The sequence below is a fragment of the Bos grunniens genome, chromosome 11 (assembly GCF_055505025.1).
Source record: "Bos grunniens cultivar Pamir isolate PY7600 chromosome 11, Bosgru_T2T1.0, whole genome shotgun sequence".
In the NCBI taxonomy this organism is placed as follows: domain Eukaryota; kingdom Metazoa; phylum Chordata; class Mammalia; order Artiodactyla; family Bovidae; genus Bos; species Bos grunniens.
Window position 1 is genome coordinate 44347922 of NC_141175.1, and position 15773 is coordinate 44363694.

General features: G+C 47.5%; 2 protein-coding genes across 12 annotated transcripts in view; one reads left to right on the plus strand and one right to left on the minus strand.

The window, feature by feature from the left end:
• RAB1A (RAB1A, member RAS oncogene family) overlaps positions 1-1821 on the plus strand; it is a 29888-nt gene extending 28067 nt beyond the window's left edge. For all 4 annotated transcript variants that reach the window (XM_086326329.1, XM_086326331.1, XM_086326330.1 and 1 more), the window contains one exon: positions 1-1821. In XM_086326329.1, coding sequence (XP_086182455.1) covers positions 1-198 — 198 coding nt within the window. In that variant the 3' untranslated portion in view covers positions 199-1821.
• CEP68 (centrosomal protein 68) overlaps positions 1660-15773 on the minus strand; it is a 27383-nt gene continuing 13269 nt past the window's right edge. For 2 of the 8 annotated variants that reach the window (XM_086326322.1, XM_086326327.1), the window contains 5 exons: positions 13942-15453; positions 12472-12594; positions 9707-9803; positions 5869-6041; positions 1660-4898 (listed from right to left, as the gene is read on the minus strand). In XM_086326322.1, the coding sequence (XP_086182448.1) occupies positions 4875-4898; positions 5869-6041; positions 9707-9803; positions 12472-12594; positions 13942-15453 (1929 nt within the window). In that variant the 3' untranslated portion in view covers positions 1660-4874. Of the gene's footprint in view, positions 4899-5672; positions 6359-7060; positions 7236-9706; positions 9804-12471; positions 12595-13941; positions 15454-15773 lie in introns of those variants that run through there. The other 6 variants (XR_015136709.1, XM_086326323.1, XM_086326328.1 and 3 more) reach the window with 6 other exon arrangements.

The following is a 15773-nucleotide window of genomic DNA, read 5'->3' on the forward strand; positions in this document are numbered from 1 at the left end:
GAATTTGCTGATTCCCTTGGAATTCCATTTTTGGAAACCAGTGCTAAGAATGCAACGAATGTAGAACAGTCCTTCATGACGATGGCAGCTGAGATTAAAAAGCGAATGGGTCCTGGAGCAACAGCTGGTGGTGCCGAGAAGTCCAATGTTAAAATTCAGAGCACTCCGGTCAAGCAGTCAGGTGGAGGTTGCTGCTAAAATTTGCCTCCATCCTTTTCTCACAGCAATGAATTTGCAATCTGAACCCAAGTGAAAAAAACAAAATTGCCTGAATTGTACTGTATGTAGCTGCACTACAACAGATTCTTACCGTCTCCACAAAGGTCAGAGATTGTAAATGGTCAATACTGACTTTTTTTTTATTCCCTTGACTCAAGACAGCTAACTTCATTTTCAGAACTGTTTTAAACCTTTGTGTGCTGGTTTATAAAATAATGTGTGTAATCTTTGTTGCTTTCCTGATACCAGACTGTTTCCGTGGTTGGTTAGAATATATTTTGTTTTGATGTTTATATTGGCATGTTTAGATGTCAGGTTTAGTCTTCTGAAGATGAAGTTCAGCCATTTTGTATCAAACAGCACAACCAGTGTCTGTCACTTTCCATGCATAAAGTTTAGTGAGATGTTATATGTAAGATCTGATTTGCTAGTTCTTCCTTGTAGAGTTATAAACGGAAAGATTACACTATCTGATTAATAGTTTCTTCATACTCTGCATATAATTTGTGGCTGCAGAATATTGTAATTTGTTGCACACTATGTAACAAAACAACTGAAGATATGTTTAATAAATATTGTACTTATTGGAAGTAATATCAAACTGTATGGTGATAAGTATTGTTTTAATTCTTATGGCTAAAGGGAAATAGAGCCTTGCATTATACTCAAAACAGCCATTTGTGTGTGCAACCAGGGCATTGTAGACAACTATCTTAGAGCAGCATCCAATATACTTTCCAGATAATATACCCAGTAAATGACCTAGGGAGGCTTATGTGCTGCACAGGGATTTAACCAAGCTTAGTGGTTCAGGGAGATTAAATTTTATGAAAGTAAGTTTTAGAATGTATGCTACCTAGCCTATTATCTCTGATCTTTCTCTAGAACCATCTGAAATGGCTTCACTGATCAACATTTGCTTCTTCTGTGGTAGAGGTGGAAACCACCACCTTTCCTTAATTGGCAGACTAACACGTGTGCTAACATTGTTTCTTCCATGTTTGGAGTCAGATGTCAGCTGTTTCATCCTCCACAATTGTATACCTTAGGTTGGAGGCGAGTTAAAGCATTAAAGTAGGAAGCAGGAAATTTACTATTTGCCCTAATTTTAGAAAATATGTCCCTTAAAATTAGCTGAAAACCTGAATGCTGGGTGGGAGTAATAAATAAGAGAAATATTTATTTCAGTTGAATTTTGCACATGTGAAAATTTTGTTAACTAGGACCTTAAAGATCCTAGGGTTTGTTTTTATTGTGGGGGAACAAAAATCTTTTGCTAACTCTGGCATTTTAAGGTGATAGAAGTCAAAGATAGTTTCCTTCGGGTTGAAATAGTAACCAAAATATTCTTTACTTAGGGGCGTGGGATGTGGCTGTTGGCTACACATTTTATGGTGGGGTCTTTAATTCAGTGATAAAATTTAAACTAAAAACAAGCCAAAAATTATAGGTTTCTTTATTTTCACTAAACAGGCAACTGAAATACATGGTACAAAAATAAGTGGTAAGATTATTGTAAAATGAATGGACAGAATAAATATTCAATTTAATTTTCCATCTATGAGAATTTCACAATAAAATCACAGTTTACTTTGTATTATAGATGTGCTTGTTGGGTCTATTCATCTTCACATAAGGCAACTGAAAAACTCCTCAAGCTACCAATAGTTATTTGGGTGAAATTTTTTTAGTGCTTCAAAAGGTTTATTTTTTTGCCTTATCAATACAGTACAAATAATTCAGAAACATTTTTAAAGTAGATGATACAAATTTCAGACAATGTAATGCACTTTTGTTTTATACAACAAGTTGTTCAAACTGTCAGCTTTTTCTTGGTGAGTTAGCAAAAAAATTATGTGAATTTGAGGTGTAAGCATATTTACATATTTATTTTTGAAAATTCTAGTGTTCTTTTCCTTGTGGTAGTCAAGACTGGGACAAGATGTTTCAGCACGCTTCACTACTTGCTTAATGAATGCAGTTTGGGGGATACTCCATTCCTACCCCCACTTTCAAGTACAAATATTTCAAGCTACATTATGGGCTTTTAATAATCCATTCACTCAGTAAAGGGAATTATTGCTTGCCGTATTTTGTAAGGTTGCTATGAATTAGCTCACATGTTCTAAACCTAAGCAGTCACAGTCTCTGGAAATCCTTGCAAAATGATAGCCATTCTGGTCTAAGCAATGACGTTTTATGACTTTGGACCAAAATTTCCTTTAGCATGTATGTTGTCATTGCAGCATATTTTACATCTGCCCTTCTTTGTGTTCCCATTTAAGCTTCAAAATATCATTGTATTGACATTGTCTATTGGCAGATGAGCTTAAGCCATGGAGCTGCAACAAGAACCCAGGTTTTGAAACTGCCAATCTAGCTCCCAGTACTGCCACTTGCCTGTGGACTTAAGTTCTACTACTTTAAGGGACTACTAGGAAATTATACCACAGGTAAACTTGGAGTTTTGTAACCACATGATGTGTCACTGTGAGCCACTGCTGTCCTTAAGGCTAATGCTAGAATCAAACCTGGCCGTGTCTGCTCGTGAAATGCTGCTGGCAGCATCTAGTCAGAAACAATTTCCGCTTGAGTTTTAAGGGAGGTCTTAAACCTATAGCACTGCCGAAGATACCATTAATAGCTGTGCTGATGCTCTTCAGTGATATTTATGAGCAGGTCCAGAGTAGGCAAAGGAAGTGAACAAAAATATCTTTAGATCATCGCCTGGTAAAAGTAATAGTTTTTTACAAAACAGGGCACTCTGAAATAAAATATTCTGTGAAAATTTCTGTCAGCTGAAGCCTATTATTAGATCGAATGGCACTTTTAGCTTTCAACTACTGTAAAATACCATTGGTCACTTTGAAGATGACAATCCTATAGAAACAATTTTTTTGCTAACTAGTTAAGGCATTTTCATGCCTAGCAAAATGTCAGTAAATGGGTTTAACTCCCAAGGGCTTATCCTGTAACACACTCATTGGAAAGGCATGTACCAATTTATAGTCACATCAAAGAGAAGGTGAAATATATATATCAGTTTAAGTACAGAGGCTATAAGATATGCCTTCTGAACCAATTAAGGCCTTTAAGACTATTTTACATATATAATAATCTGCTAGGAAGGTGTTCTGTCTTTTTAAATCTATGTACAGAACCAAGATTAAAACTGAGACAGCAGAATCAAAATTATGCCTTTAAGCATTTTGATAAATACTAGAATGGCAGAGGCACTTGAAATACTCCATTTTATATAACTGTTACTGAATTTTATAGTTTCCCTTTAGAATTAAAATCTTTAAACATTAAAACTTATTAACAGCTTATTTTCCAGTTTAAACTCTTGAGGATTTTAGTTCACAGAGATGGATGAGATGGTGTTAAGTTGCTCAGCTTTAAGTTCTAAACTTCTCTTAAAGAGGGTAATTTTCTATTTAGTATTTTATTCTGAGGGGTATCAGAAGACTGCTTTATGAGAGTAACTGTTCTAATGTTACCTGCTCTGGGTTCAGGTGATTTGTCCATTTCTTTATAAATCAAAGTATCTTCCTTTCTTAAGCACCCTCCCTCAAGTGAGAACCTAGAGTTTGAGAAAGGATTTTGACTTTCTTGAAGTGTTATCACATATTTAAGTGTGGAGGACCCTTTCCTCAGGTCATAGCCTACTGGAACACAAGTAAACAGGCAAAGTGCTTTCCTCCTTCCATGCACATTCACAGCCAATAAAACATTTTGAAAGCGCTGCTTTGTTTTTGCAGAATGTGTGGTTACCAGCAATGGCCAATCATTTTACTTTAAAAAGCTAGAGTTGGCTTTAAATGGTTGCTCCTTGGTCCCTCCCCCCGCCCCTAAGGTATTCACATGTCAACTCCCAAAGAAACAAAAGAATTCCCTTTTCCCCTCACCATGAACAGCCTTAGCTTCTACAGCTATTTAACCAGGCTGTGTGAGCCTATCCATGCCCTTCTGACTCTTCCCAGGGAGGAGTGCAGGATGCCTCCTCCTGGAGGTACCCTGAAGGCAGATCATTAGTGGGCTGAAGCTCAATGGCAGCTTCTTAAGCCCCTATCATTCTCCTTTAAAATGTTAGGCAGGCAGATGGAGCCCTGAGCACTTAAGATGATAAAAGGTATCTTTGCAGCCCAAAATAATTTACAGAAGTTCTATTTGTTCAAAACTTTCTATTAATTTGGAGAGTCTGAATATCTTCTACAGTCTTCAGAGAGTGATTTATAAGCCTAGTCACTTTTTGTCTTTTGGATCCTCTTGTATGCCTGAGAACACCAAGTACTGGGTACCTTCTTTCTCCTACCAGCTTTCTTTAAATGATCTCAGTACACAGAGTAGTTTAGGAGTTCTGTCTCCTCTTTTTAACTGGACGGAGGGAGAGGAAATCCTGTAAGCCTTGTCTGCATTATTTGAACAACTGCAAAGCTACATGCTCTTTGTAGAGAAGCACCAAAGGAAAACCTTAACTGGAAAGGACTCATTTAAATAAAAACAGTAACTCAACAGCCCTTACTTTCAGGGAAAAGAAAGGCATTTTAAAGCTAGTACATTAGAGTCACATTTTCCACTTGGTTTCAGAATTAAATGGCTCTCACAAGGACTTCCGAAAGTTTCCAAATAGCCACATTTTGACTGACAGATAATTACATCTCATTCAGAGAAGATGCCTAAAGAGAAAGAGAAGCATCCGTTACAGGCAGAATGCTGCAGAGGAAGAAATGACATGGCAATCATCTGCATTCATTTTAGAATTAAAATGACTACTACCCTAGATTTATTTGATGCAAATACAGGGACTCCCTGCTCCCGAGATACCTGGATTTATCCCTTACCTTCTTTTATTTGCAGTGAATTCTCACCCAGGAAATCTGAGTTAAACGCCAGATTTCGGCAGCAGGAGAAGTTTTGGAAGAAGCGTGCTCCAGTTGTGGCGGCATGGTGTTGGGCAGTGGTAGCCCCAGAGTGGGCAGCAGTCCCTCTTTGCTCTCAGCTTCTGTTCCTACCTGTGACATCTCCAAGGCCTGGTGCTCCCATCTATCCATCCCCTAACCCTATCCATCCCCTAACCCTTTTTTGGAGGGGAGTAGTGTGTGACATTTTCAGAGAGCATTTTCAGGAAAAGAAGGTGTGGGGAGTTGTAACTCAGGATCCCTGTGGCTACTTGGCTTTGTCAAGAGTTGCTTACCGATGGAGCACCACATGAGCTGGGTGGGAAGAGCCTACAGGATAGAGGCAGCCTGTACCAGAGAAGCGTATGTGCACAGACATAACAAAGTTGGTACAGGTAAAGTCTACAGTTGTTTCCACGGGTGGGGAGGGGTGACATGTCGGCCATTTAAGATGGAAGCACAGAGCACCCTAGTCCTCAGCAGGCACAGGGCGGAAAGTGAGCAATGGAGCGTGCCGCTTTCATCACCACAGAAAGCGCCCCCCCCGCCCCACTCCCTGGCAATGGCAGCATCTCCCCTTTTCAGCTCCAGGGGCTTCTCCCAGCCTCTCGCCTCTTATTTGTTTCAGTAGCTTTTTTAGTTGAAGGAGCTTCTAAGAAACAGCCAACTATTAGAACAGGAACTCTGTTCCAGAATCAGGCACTGGGGTCTGAGGACAAGTTTCCTCCTCTGGGGTTGCTCTACTTACCAGGCTAATTCCCTTCACACCGGTGCTCCTGTGTGCTGCTGGCGTGCTGTCGGGGGTGAGGGTGCAGCCGGCCAGTGTGTCTAGGGAGGCCAAGATGGTGTCGTACAGGCGATCCGCGTGGCTCTCCAGCGCGCTGGGCTGCCTAGAGATCCTGCCCAGGACATCCTTTAACACTAACAAATGAGTTTTAAAGCAGTAAGGCCAAAGACACAACACAAGTGTGCCTTCAAGGAACATACCAGGGTGTAGCAGAAAGCAGGAACATGGCCACAGTTTCACAATGTCCACTTAAAAAATACTCCCTCGACCGAACTGCACTGCGGAATCTATGTTGTTAACTTGTGATTGATGCTGAATTGTCTCAATGGCTCCACTCTGGAGTTACACATTCACAAAAATGCACAAGAGACATGGTTGTCTGATGACTGGTATTATCTGAGTTTTAGAGATAAGACCCCTGGCTCACACCCGGATCCTGTGGGGCTGAAGCCTGAAATGAAAACAGCAGGCCACCATGAGGACTCTGGGTCCTGCTACCAGGTCCCATCAGCTTGTTGGCTGTGGGACTGTCATTTAGCACATATATGGGTGATGCGGTAACGTAACATGGGATTGCTTGTGAACCCTTTTTGGTGGGTCCTAAATGAATAGACTTCAAGAGAAAATTACCTGAAAGCAGGCTAAGACAAGATGGTTCATGAGGCCAAGGTTCCAACCCCTACAGGCCAAGTTTTGAGGAAGGGAGGGGCCAGGTTCAGAGTGCATCACACACAGCAGGCTTGTTTTTTTCTTTTAAAAACTTCGACTTCCTTTGTTAAACACAAAGGCTGCTTTTGCTTCCTGTGCCTTTTATCAGCTGTGTTCACCCTCTCCCTAATTTCCTGCCACAGCTGCAACATCTGTGAGCAGAGGAAGGGAAAGGGGAAGCTGTGTTATCTGCAGAGGATGCCAGCAGATGGGTGGAAGGAGGAACAGGCTGTGGAACTTAGCCCCTAGGGAAGCCACAGCGGTGCAGCATCATCAGGGCAAAGTGCCAGCCTGACAGTTTAGAACAATCGGCAGGGCAGGCTGAGGAATGCAGCCAGGGCCCCTGGCACAGCTCACCTGTAAGGGTGAGTGGGTCAGGTTCTCTCCTCCAAGTTCACCGGTCATGTGAACAGTCCTGTGTGGGGTCAGTGGAATTCAAGGGGCCTTTGGTTTTTGAACTTTTATTTTAAAATGTTAGAACATTTGGTTGGGGCCAAACAAAAGGGAAGCTGGAACAGTGATGAAATTCTCTTTCCCAGTTGAGACTTCAATGTTTTCACTGAATACATGCATACAGGGCCCTGGTTCAGCTCGATGTCAATAGGTTCTAGTCGTCTGATCTAGGATAATGAGGAGTTAAGGTGTAAGGCAGGACTGTTACTTCATGTACCAAGGTAACCGGGTCAAAATGTAGTGAAAACTTGCCAGATAACCAAAGGAAAACCCGTTAGCTGGAGGCTGAGATGAACACATTTGGAAGGAATTAATCTGACCTGTCCCTCAGGTTTTGCACATGGCTGAGGATGAGAGTGGGCTCTGAAGAAGTTTGCGGGGACTGGGGTGTCCATGCTTGGGCTCCACTGACTCTGACAGTGTGATCTGGAGGGAAGAGTTGTGCGCCTAGCTGAAGACCCTGTGGATGTCTAGGGGAACCTGTGATTTTCATAAAACAGCCAAGTTCCTGATTAGTCCAAGCAGAGAACTGGGAGGGGCATGGTGTCCATCTGAATGAGCCTGGATACAGACCTGAAAATCACAAAATACCCCAAAGCATCTTTTTTTTTTTTTGGCCATGCACAGCTTGTGGGATCTTAGTTCCCCAATCAGAGATTGAACTGGGCCTACAGCAGTGAAAGCACCAGGGGATTCCCTGGACCACCAGAGAATTCCCTAAAAGAAAAGTCTCTTATTTAGGCAGTAAAATACCTCTAGACTCCTTTGGAGAGAAGAGCAAAGTGGGACATCATTACCAATTAAGTACTGAGAAGTATTACTGAGTCGATTTTTAAATGAAGGTCCAAGAACCACCTGTAGCTTGTAAGAAACACATGTGGCCTCCAGAAAATTTCCTGGTACTGAGTTCTTTATGCTATTGTGCGTGTGTGCAGGTGCAGGAGCCTGAGTGGGGTATTAGTGCACAGGGGTGGGAGTCAGGCTGCCATGCACTGTGTGGCCCCATGCAGATCCATAGCTCTGTGAAGTGAGAGTATTAACTATCCACCTCACGGGCCTGTGATTAAGTGAAAAAAATGTCAACGGCTTTGGCATGGTGTCTGGCACATAGTACTCAAGACAATGCTGGTATAACAAGTGGCAAAGGAGCCTGGCATAGCAAATTTCTGCCCCAATAAAAATTAAAAAATTCCTAATGCAAGAGCACAGTGGATGAGCCAAAGCAAAGGTGTCCCAAGGGCAAGGGATGCCGTGGGCTCATGTGACGGACAATGGGTAAGTCATGCCCTGCTGAAACCCTTCAGTGGCTCCCCCCAGCAAAACCCCTCTGCCACGCTGTTTTCAGTCCTGGGGGTTTCTTCCTTCCCAGGGGACATCTGGCAGTGTCTGGAGATGTTTGGGGTTGTCAAAACCGAGGAGGTATACTATTGGCATTTACTGGGCCGAGGCCGGGGATGCTGATAAGCACGGTGCAACAACAGGACAGCTGTCCTCACGACAGCGCGTCCCGTGGCCCAGTGTCAGCAGTGCTCAGGCTGGGACACTTGGCACCACCTCCCTACCACACACCCACCCACCACTGCTGGTCAGGCGCGCGCCACCTCTCCCTTCTCAAGCCAGTGGACCCTGCCCACTTTGTTCACACAGTTTTGCTTCCAGTGGAAATCCCACTTCACTCCAAAACTGAGGCAAAACACAGATGGGCTTTTTCAGCACTTGCTTGCTCAGTCTTACAGAAACATAGGGACTGCTCTGAGGGGTCCATCAATTCCTTGCTTTAACTTAGCATTCTCCTGTCATATTCGTCCTATGATACCTGCCCCCAGCAAGGGCAAGGCCAACTGTAAACACCTGCACCCTGAGATGCACTCTCAGAGTCTGATTTTCTCACCTTCCTAATCTGGGAATCCATCCTGCGAAAGGGGCTCAAGCTTAGTTTGTGTACCACCGTCCACCTGTCCCCTTCTCATCAGTTCACTTCTTCCTTCAGTCTCTTCCCATAGAACAGATTGACTGCTCTCAGGTCCTGGAACAAATCCTCCCCCAAAGCAGATAACGAGAGAGGGGTCCAGCCTGCAGGGCAAAAGGAAGGGAGCCCTGTAGGCTCCCCAGTGTCCTTGGCTCCCCTAAGCTAAGGGGAGCTGGACTAAAGCCAGCATTCCCACCAAGGACTCCACCAAGGAAAGGCAGAAGCTTAAAGAGCACTGTTCTTGGGGCTTCCCTTGTGGTCCAGTGGCTGGGACTCCGTGCTCTCAATCAGGGGCCTTGGTTTAATCCCTGGTCAGGGGACTAGATCCCACATCCAGCAGCAAGGTTCACACGCTGCAGCTGAAGCTCCTACATGCTGCTAAGACCGAGCACAGCCATATATATATTAAAGTATAAAAAAAAAAAGTGCATCTTTCTTGCAGGCTCAATGCCTGACTTCTCACACCCGCAGGGCTGTGACTGCCTCATCACGTGTTTGTGGGGCCATGAAGATGCGAGAAGCTGGCAGTCGACTGTGGGAGTCAAAGGCAATGGGTGTGGACACGAGGGATTCTTGTACACTGGCTCCGCCTGGTGACAGAGTGGGTCCCGGACTTGCACTGAGAGGTTATATTAAGCACCAGCTAAATTCAAAACCCAAGCATCTCACCTGGGGTATTATCCAGCAGGCTCTGAAGCAGGATCTCCCCTTTCTGTAAGACACTCTCCGTCAGGGACTGGTGTTCATCTATATCTTTCTTAAATTGCTTAGAGCATAACAGAAAAAAACAGGAAAAAGCTTTATTACTACCATTTCACAAAAGTCATTAAAAATGATCTTTTCTTTGGTAGTTGGACTCCCCTTTAACCCACCCACTCTTCAGGATTCCCCAAGTAAACAGTGCAGTAGTTTAACCTCATCTTCTTTGAGCCCAAAGCAAACCCAGAGTCAATCCTGTTTTTCTGTTTACAACTTGACAAAAGCAGAGTTTTCTTTTCCCTGGCAGAGCCTGGCTCCTGAACAGCCTGGAGGCCGGGATTCCCGTGTGGGCTACACCTCAAAGGTCCCATTTAGGCTCACGGGCCTGTTGAGACTGTCTTCCATTCTAGTGGACCCGCAGAGCCACAGAGGTGCCTTCAGTGTGGCCACAGGCAGCTGCAGCCTGCCCCACGTCCTCCCTGTCCCGCTCTCTCTGGACCTGAGGCCGTGGGATGGCGTCAGGGAAGCTGTGAGTCTCCTGAGCGGTTGATTTCTTTTCCCCTTGCAGTACCAAGCCTTGTAACCGTTTCTGGTTTTTCCTTCAGCTGCTAAGATGTGAAGTCAAATCCATGACCACCTTCAGCACAGGGTGCAGTTCACATTCTGAAGTTGCAGTTTTACTTCTGGATTTACTATATTCTGTCTTGTTTTTGTTTGCCCTAATTACCTGTATTGATTATTTCTTCTTTAGTTCTCTGCAGTTTATATGCTGCCACAAACCCACTGTGTTAAGACAAAATACACAAGACAGGGTCACAAGTGAAACGTGTGTGAACCAGTGTACATGTGCTTATATGTGGTATCTAAGTAGGCTCGAGGCAGCTCACATGTGGGCGTGAGCCAGGCGCCATCCTGGGTGCAGCAGCGCTGACAGTGGGGTCCCACCTGGTGATACAGTCGTGTGGATGACACAAGCGGGCTAGGCTTCGCTAACCTGCAGTGACTCCCAGCTCAGCTCTCAGCTCTACCCACAAAGCAGGATAGGTGCATGTGACTGGCCTGACACGCAGAGGACAGGAGGAGAATAAAGTGGTGGCAACAGAGCTGCTGTGAGGCGCCTGCTAGGAGGGGAGTGGGGCGGAGGCCTGCTGGAAAGGCCACCCCAGTGGGTCCAAACTCCAAGCAGTGCCCTCTCCATGGTGGTGCTGCCCTGGGCCTCCTGGGAGTGGGCCCTCACGCTCAGCCTTCCTCTCCTCTCTCAAGTGTGCTCTGGGAAAGGAACTCTGGCAACCACTCTCCATTCAGCAGGAAGCAGCATTCCCACGAGGGTAGGGCAGCTGGCCCACCCAGGCAAGGCCTTGCCCCTCAATTTTAGTTGGCTCCAAGTTGGAAAACAAAGGGTCCCCCGTCTTGCCTGGGTGTGGAAGGAGCTCTGAGTTGGGTGGTGTGGCCCTGGCTTGGTCACAAGTAAATCACACACTCTTCTATTCAAAGAACTGTCCCAGAAAACTGGACTAAACCACAAGTTCAGGCCACAAACACTACCTCTGCTCCTCCGGAAGAGGCAACAGAAAGACTGGGTCAACCAGACAGATGCACTGTAAGCCAGCAGGTGGCTCAGTTGATGTGAATATCAGTATCAAGTGATATCAGTATTGACTGATACTTTATCATCCAATTCAGAACACTTCTGAGAATGAAAGAGGGCCTACTGATAACTATGCCAGAACAGCACAAAATGTCACAAAATACACCCGTTACAAAGTTAACCAGGACCCACAAAGAGATCGTTAAAATAACAAAATCTAAAAAGAGGTAACCCCTACCCTTCAAAAGAATACCTTGAGAAGCAAACTGGGTCATATTTTGGTTTAAATACCATCAAAATGCCTTGTGTGTATTCTGGAGTCAGTGCAATTCAGCTCAAATCCTAAAAATACCAGTCAGGGCTGTCCAACAGAGTTTTCTGTGATGATAGAAATGTTCTAAAGGCTCTATTCAATATGGTAGCCACCAGACAAATGTGATGACCAAACACTCGGAATGTGGCCAGAACTGAAAAACTTAATCTTTTAATTTTACTTAATTTCAGTAGTCTTGTGATTTCCTAACAATGCAGATCTCTGTCTATCAATCCCTGAGAATCTGTAAAGTGAAAGTCAGCTGTGTCCGACTCTTTGTGACCCCAAGGACTACAGTCCATGGAATTCTCCAGGCCAGAATACTGGAGTGGGTAGCCTTTCCCTTCTCCAGGGGATCTTCCCAACCCAGGGATCGAACCCAGGTCTCCCACATTGCAGGCAGATTCTTTACCAGCTGAGCCACAAGGGAAGCCCAAGAATACCAGAGCAGGTAGCCTGGCCCTTCTCCAAGGAATCTCCCCAACCCAGGAATCGAACTGGAGTCTCCTGCATTGCTTTACCAACTGAGCTATCAGGGAAGCCTGAGACATTTGGAAAATCACATTGCAAATAACCCTGAAGTATTCTGGATTGAAGGTATAAAATGGACTTTCTTCAAGCTCTACTTGGTCTGGGAAGTAACTCATACATGTTAGTTTTTCAGCATTAAGGATTTGAAAAGAATTAGATTTCCAGTAAGATGTCTGATTAGATTTCAGGTAAAAGTCAATGGATCATGACACTGTGCATCAGTCACCCAAACTTTGACCTTCTAATCAAGTAATTTACCATCATCTAGTGAGTGAACAGTCAGAAACCAGGACCACTTATTACCCGGTAAAGCTGCAGAGAAGACTTGAGGCCTGTGAGGTTGGATCTGGGTGCAGTGAGGTGGTCAGTAGTGTCTGCAACGTTATACAGCCAGTGGATCAGCTCTTCCAGCTGACAACAAAATGTCTGTGTGGACAAATAAATCGTGTGTCACCCATGGAACCACAGGCTAAAAATATCTGGGGGATCCCAGGCTACAGGCTGCATTCCCCACCAAGGTGTTGTCTCCCCTCTGCTCCTGGTCTGTCCCCACCCGTGACTCGACTTCTGCCAGGGCAACATGGAGGGCTCACCATGGCTCTGTGGCCCCTTGGTCTGTGAAGGGCCAGCCCTGTGTGCAGGGACAGGGCAGGGCACGTGAGGGAGAGGGCAGCAGGCAAAGAGCGGCCCAGAAGGGACCTGCCCGACACAGGTCAGTTCCTCAGTCAGCACTGTACTGACTGTAGAACTGCTCCTGGGGAAGATGTGGACATAGAACACGGGACCGTGACCAAGACTGACCTGATCCTACACCTGAAAACAACTGAAGCTGCTTGTCCCTGTGCTGCTCCTTCCCGCCCAGGGAGCCGGGCCCCAGACTCCTGCCAGCCACTCACCAGGGGCTGGGAGCCCAGGCCTGTACCCCACGGCTTCACTCTTCACATGCTAACACCTGTACCACCTGCTCCACAGCACAAAGTCCACATGACACCACAGGGCAGGCTAAAGCCCTCCTTGAGAGCTAGAAAACTTCTGCGGCGTCGCTCCTGGGGACACAGCCCTCGGCTGGCTGCCCTGCTGCCTGTGGACACATCTGGGCGCTCAGGCGGGAGGCAGGCCCTGGGCTCTCCCAGGGTGTGGACAGCTGCGCGCCTGAACATCCTCATGTGAGGGACTGTACAAGGTCCGGGACATGAATTATTTCATTTAACCCACACAACGACCAAGGAGGCAAAGCTCCACATCCTACCAACAAGCAAACTAAAGAGATGGAGCCAAAACACACAACTACCTGGCGCGGACAACCCTGTTCCATGCAGTATCAGCTCCACCTCCTTTCTCACATGGTCCACCAGAGTCCAGCAAGTCTAGGCAACAGTGTGCCTGACACCCTCCAATCTGCAGTTACAGCACTTTATCAAATTAAAGCTCTGGGCAGTCTTTTGGCCAAGAAAACACTTTTATTGAGCCTGTACTTCCTGAAGGCATCTGAGCACAGGTCCCTCTTGTGCAGAGGGCCTCTTGATCCTCAAGGTCAAGCAGCCTGGGGAGTGGTTAGCAGCACAGGCTCTACTCTCACTGACAGTGAAGGCGCAGGTTACCTAACATCTCGCTGCCTTTTCCTCCAGCGTTGACAAGAGAATGCCAGTCCTCATCAGGACTGGACAGAAGGTGCAGTACGGCGCCTGGCACCTAAGTGCTCAACGTCACCAAGCTTCCTACAAGGTCAGTGGACGGGGGAAGAAGGCAACAGTGCCGAGACGCTGAGTTTACCTGCACGCACTGCACGAGTGACTCTTTCCCCTGCTCGCCGCCCTTCCTGGGAGGCTGCCCTTCAGCATCTGGATCCAACACTGCCGACCAGGAGGCGCGCGTTCTCACTGGTCCGGAGGAGACTCCCAGGGCCTGGCTGCTCACCAGACTGCCCTCTCCGGCAGAGCGCCTTGCATGGACGAAGGAGCGTCGCAAACAGTGCTTCTGGTCCTCAGCACTCCAGGACCCTCTGAGGGTAGCCCCGGAGGGAAGCTGGCTTTGGCTGGAGTCTGACGGGAGGGAAGCTGGCCCATCACTGTCTGACACGTCCAGGGAGCTCTGCCCTTCGGCAGCATCCGTGGACAGGGGCACCAAGGTGGGAATGGAGCCCAAATACGAAATCAAGCTAGAAACCTGTGTCAGCCGAGTGGGTAGGGCCAGATACTCGTCGTCACTTTCCACCTCCTCTTGGGGTTTCCATCCAGACTCCTCGCAGGTGAGGCGCCTGAGGCCCTGGCTGGCCCCCTTCTCCCTCTCCAACCCCGGTGAGGACCACCCTTTGTCCCTTGTCCTCAGGCGTGGAGAACCCAGCTCAAGGTGCCGGCCCACAGGTGGCCAGTCCCTCAGGTTCCTCCGGGCTGGCTCTCTGCTCACCCAAGGAGTGGCCCTACCGCTTGGGGCTCTGGGAGTAGAGGCAAAGAGGCTGCAAGATGCTAACCCCACACCACCCTGCTTCTGGGGTACTCCAGAGGGCCCCCGCTTAAGGCTTGGCTCTCTGGGCCCAGAGAATGACAGGGCAGCGGTCTCAGCTGGTGGGCAACTATGGGAGACGTTAGTGGGTGACTTAAGGGTGCTCGCCGGGGAGACAGAGAAGCTATCCAGGTCTATGCCCGAGTCCTGCAGGACGGGCTCAGCCAGCACGTGGCTATCGAGCTGCTTCGGGAGCCGGGGCCCGGGCCTGAGGGGATAGGTGTAGTCCAGCAGATCTTCGTACTCTTTGTTCGGGTTCCAGAGTGGGGAGCGGCGGTCTGGGGAGGGAGGCAGGGAATCGGGCAGCACACAGGCCCAGTACTCGGCCTGGAAGGAGAGACGTCTCCTGCCCAGCCCGGGGGCATCACCCGCTGAGGACACAGGCTGGGGCAACCACTGGAGCCGAGGCCCAGGGCTGACCACTGAGGGCGCTGACGGCGGGACTGCCAGCTCCAAGGAGGAGGAGACCTTGGCGAGGCAGCCACTCCGAGGCTCCGCCTTTTCCTGGTGACCCTGGAGACTGCTGCCTGGGGAAGAGGCGGACATGCTGCAACTGGAAGATGGTGGCGCGGGCGTCCCTGGGCTCACGGCCGACCTCCACCTCGATGGGCACGGGAAGCCCGAGATGGGAGACTGTGGGCAGAGGTCTGGCACCTGCGGCGATTCCACAGGAGACGGGTCATCTTCGGTGTCAGCATCGTGTCCCAAGCAAAGAGCAGCAGCTCTGGGAATGGCGTGAGTCTGAGGTAGCGCCTCCGGGGCAGGAAGCCTGGTCTCCTCCATCTACAGTGACAGGAGGGAGGGAAAAGATCAAACAGGCGAGCCAGACTTCTCTCTTCGGGGACAACTCTGGGGTGGTTTTGGGGACCCAGATGACCCGGAGGAAAGTTCTTGAAAAGAAGAGCCTGCTACCTGGTGCAAGAGTCAGACACAGTGAGGGTGCAGCTGGAGATGGAGATGAGGGGAGCAGACAGTCCTCCCGGAGCTGATCTCCCCAACCCCCACCACCGTTCCTCCCCGGTTCTTCCTGCACAGATGCCTCCTTCGTGAGCCAGCAGAACTCAAATAGCTCTGTCGTGCTGAAGCTGGAACACACTGCCTAA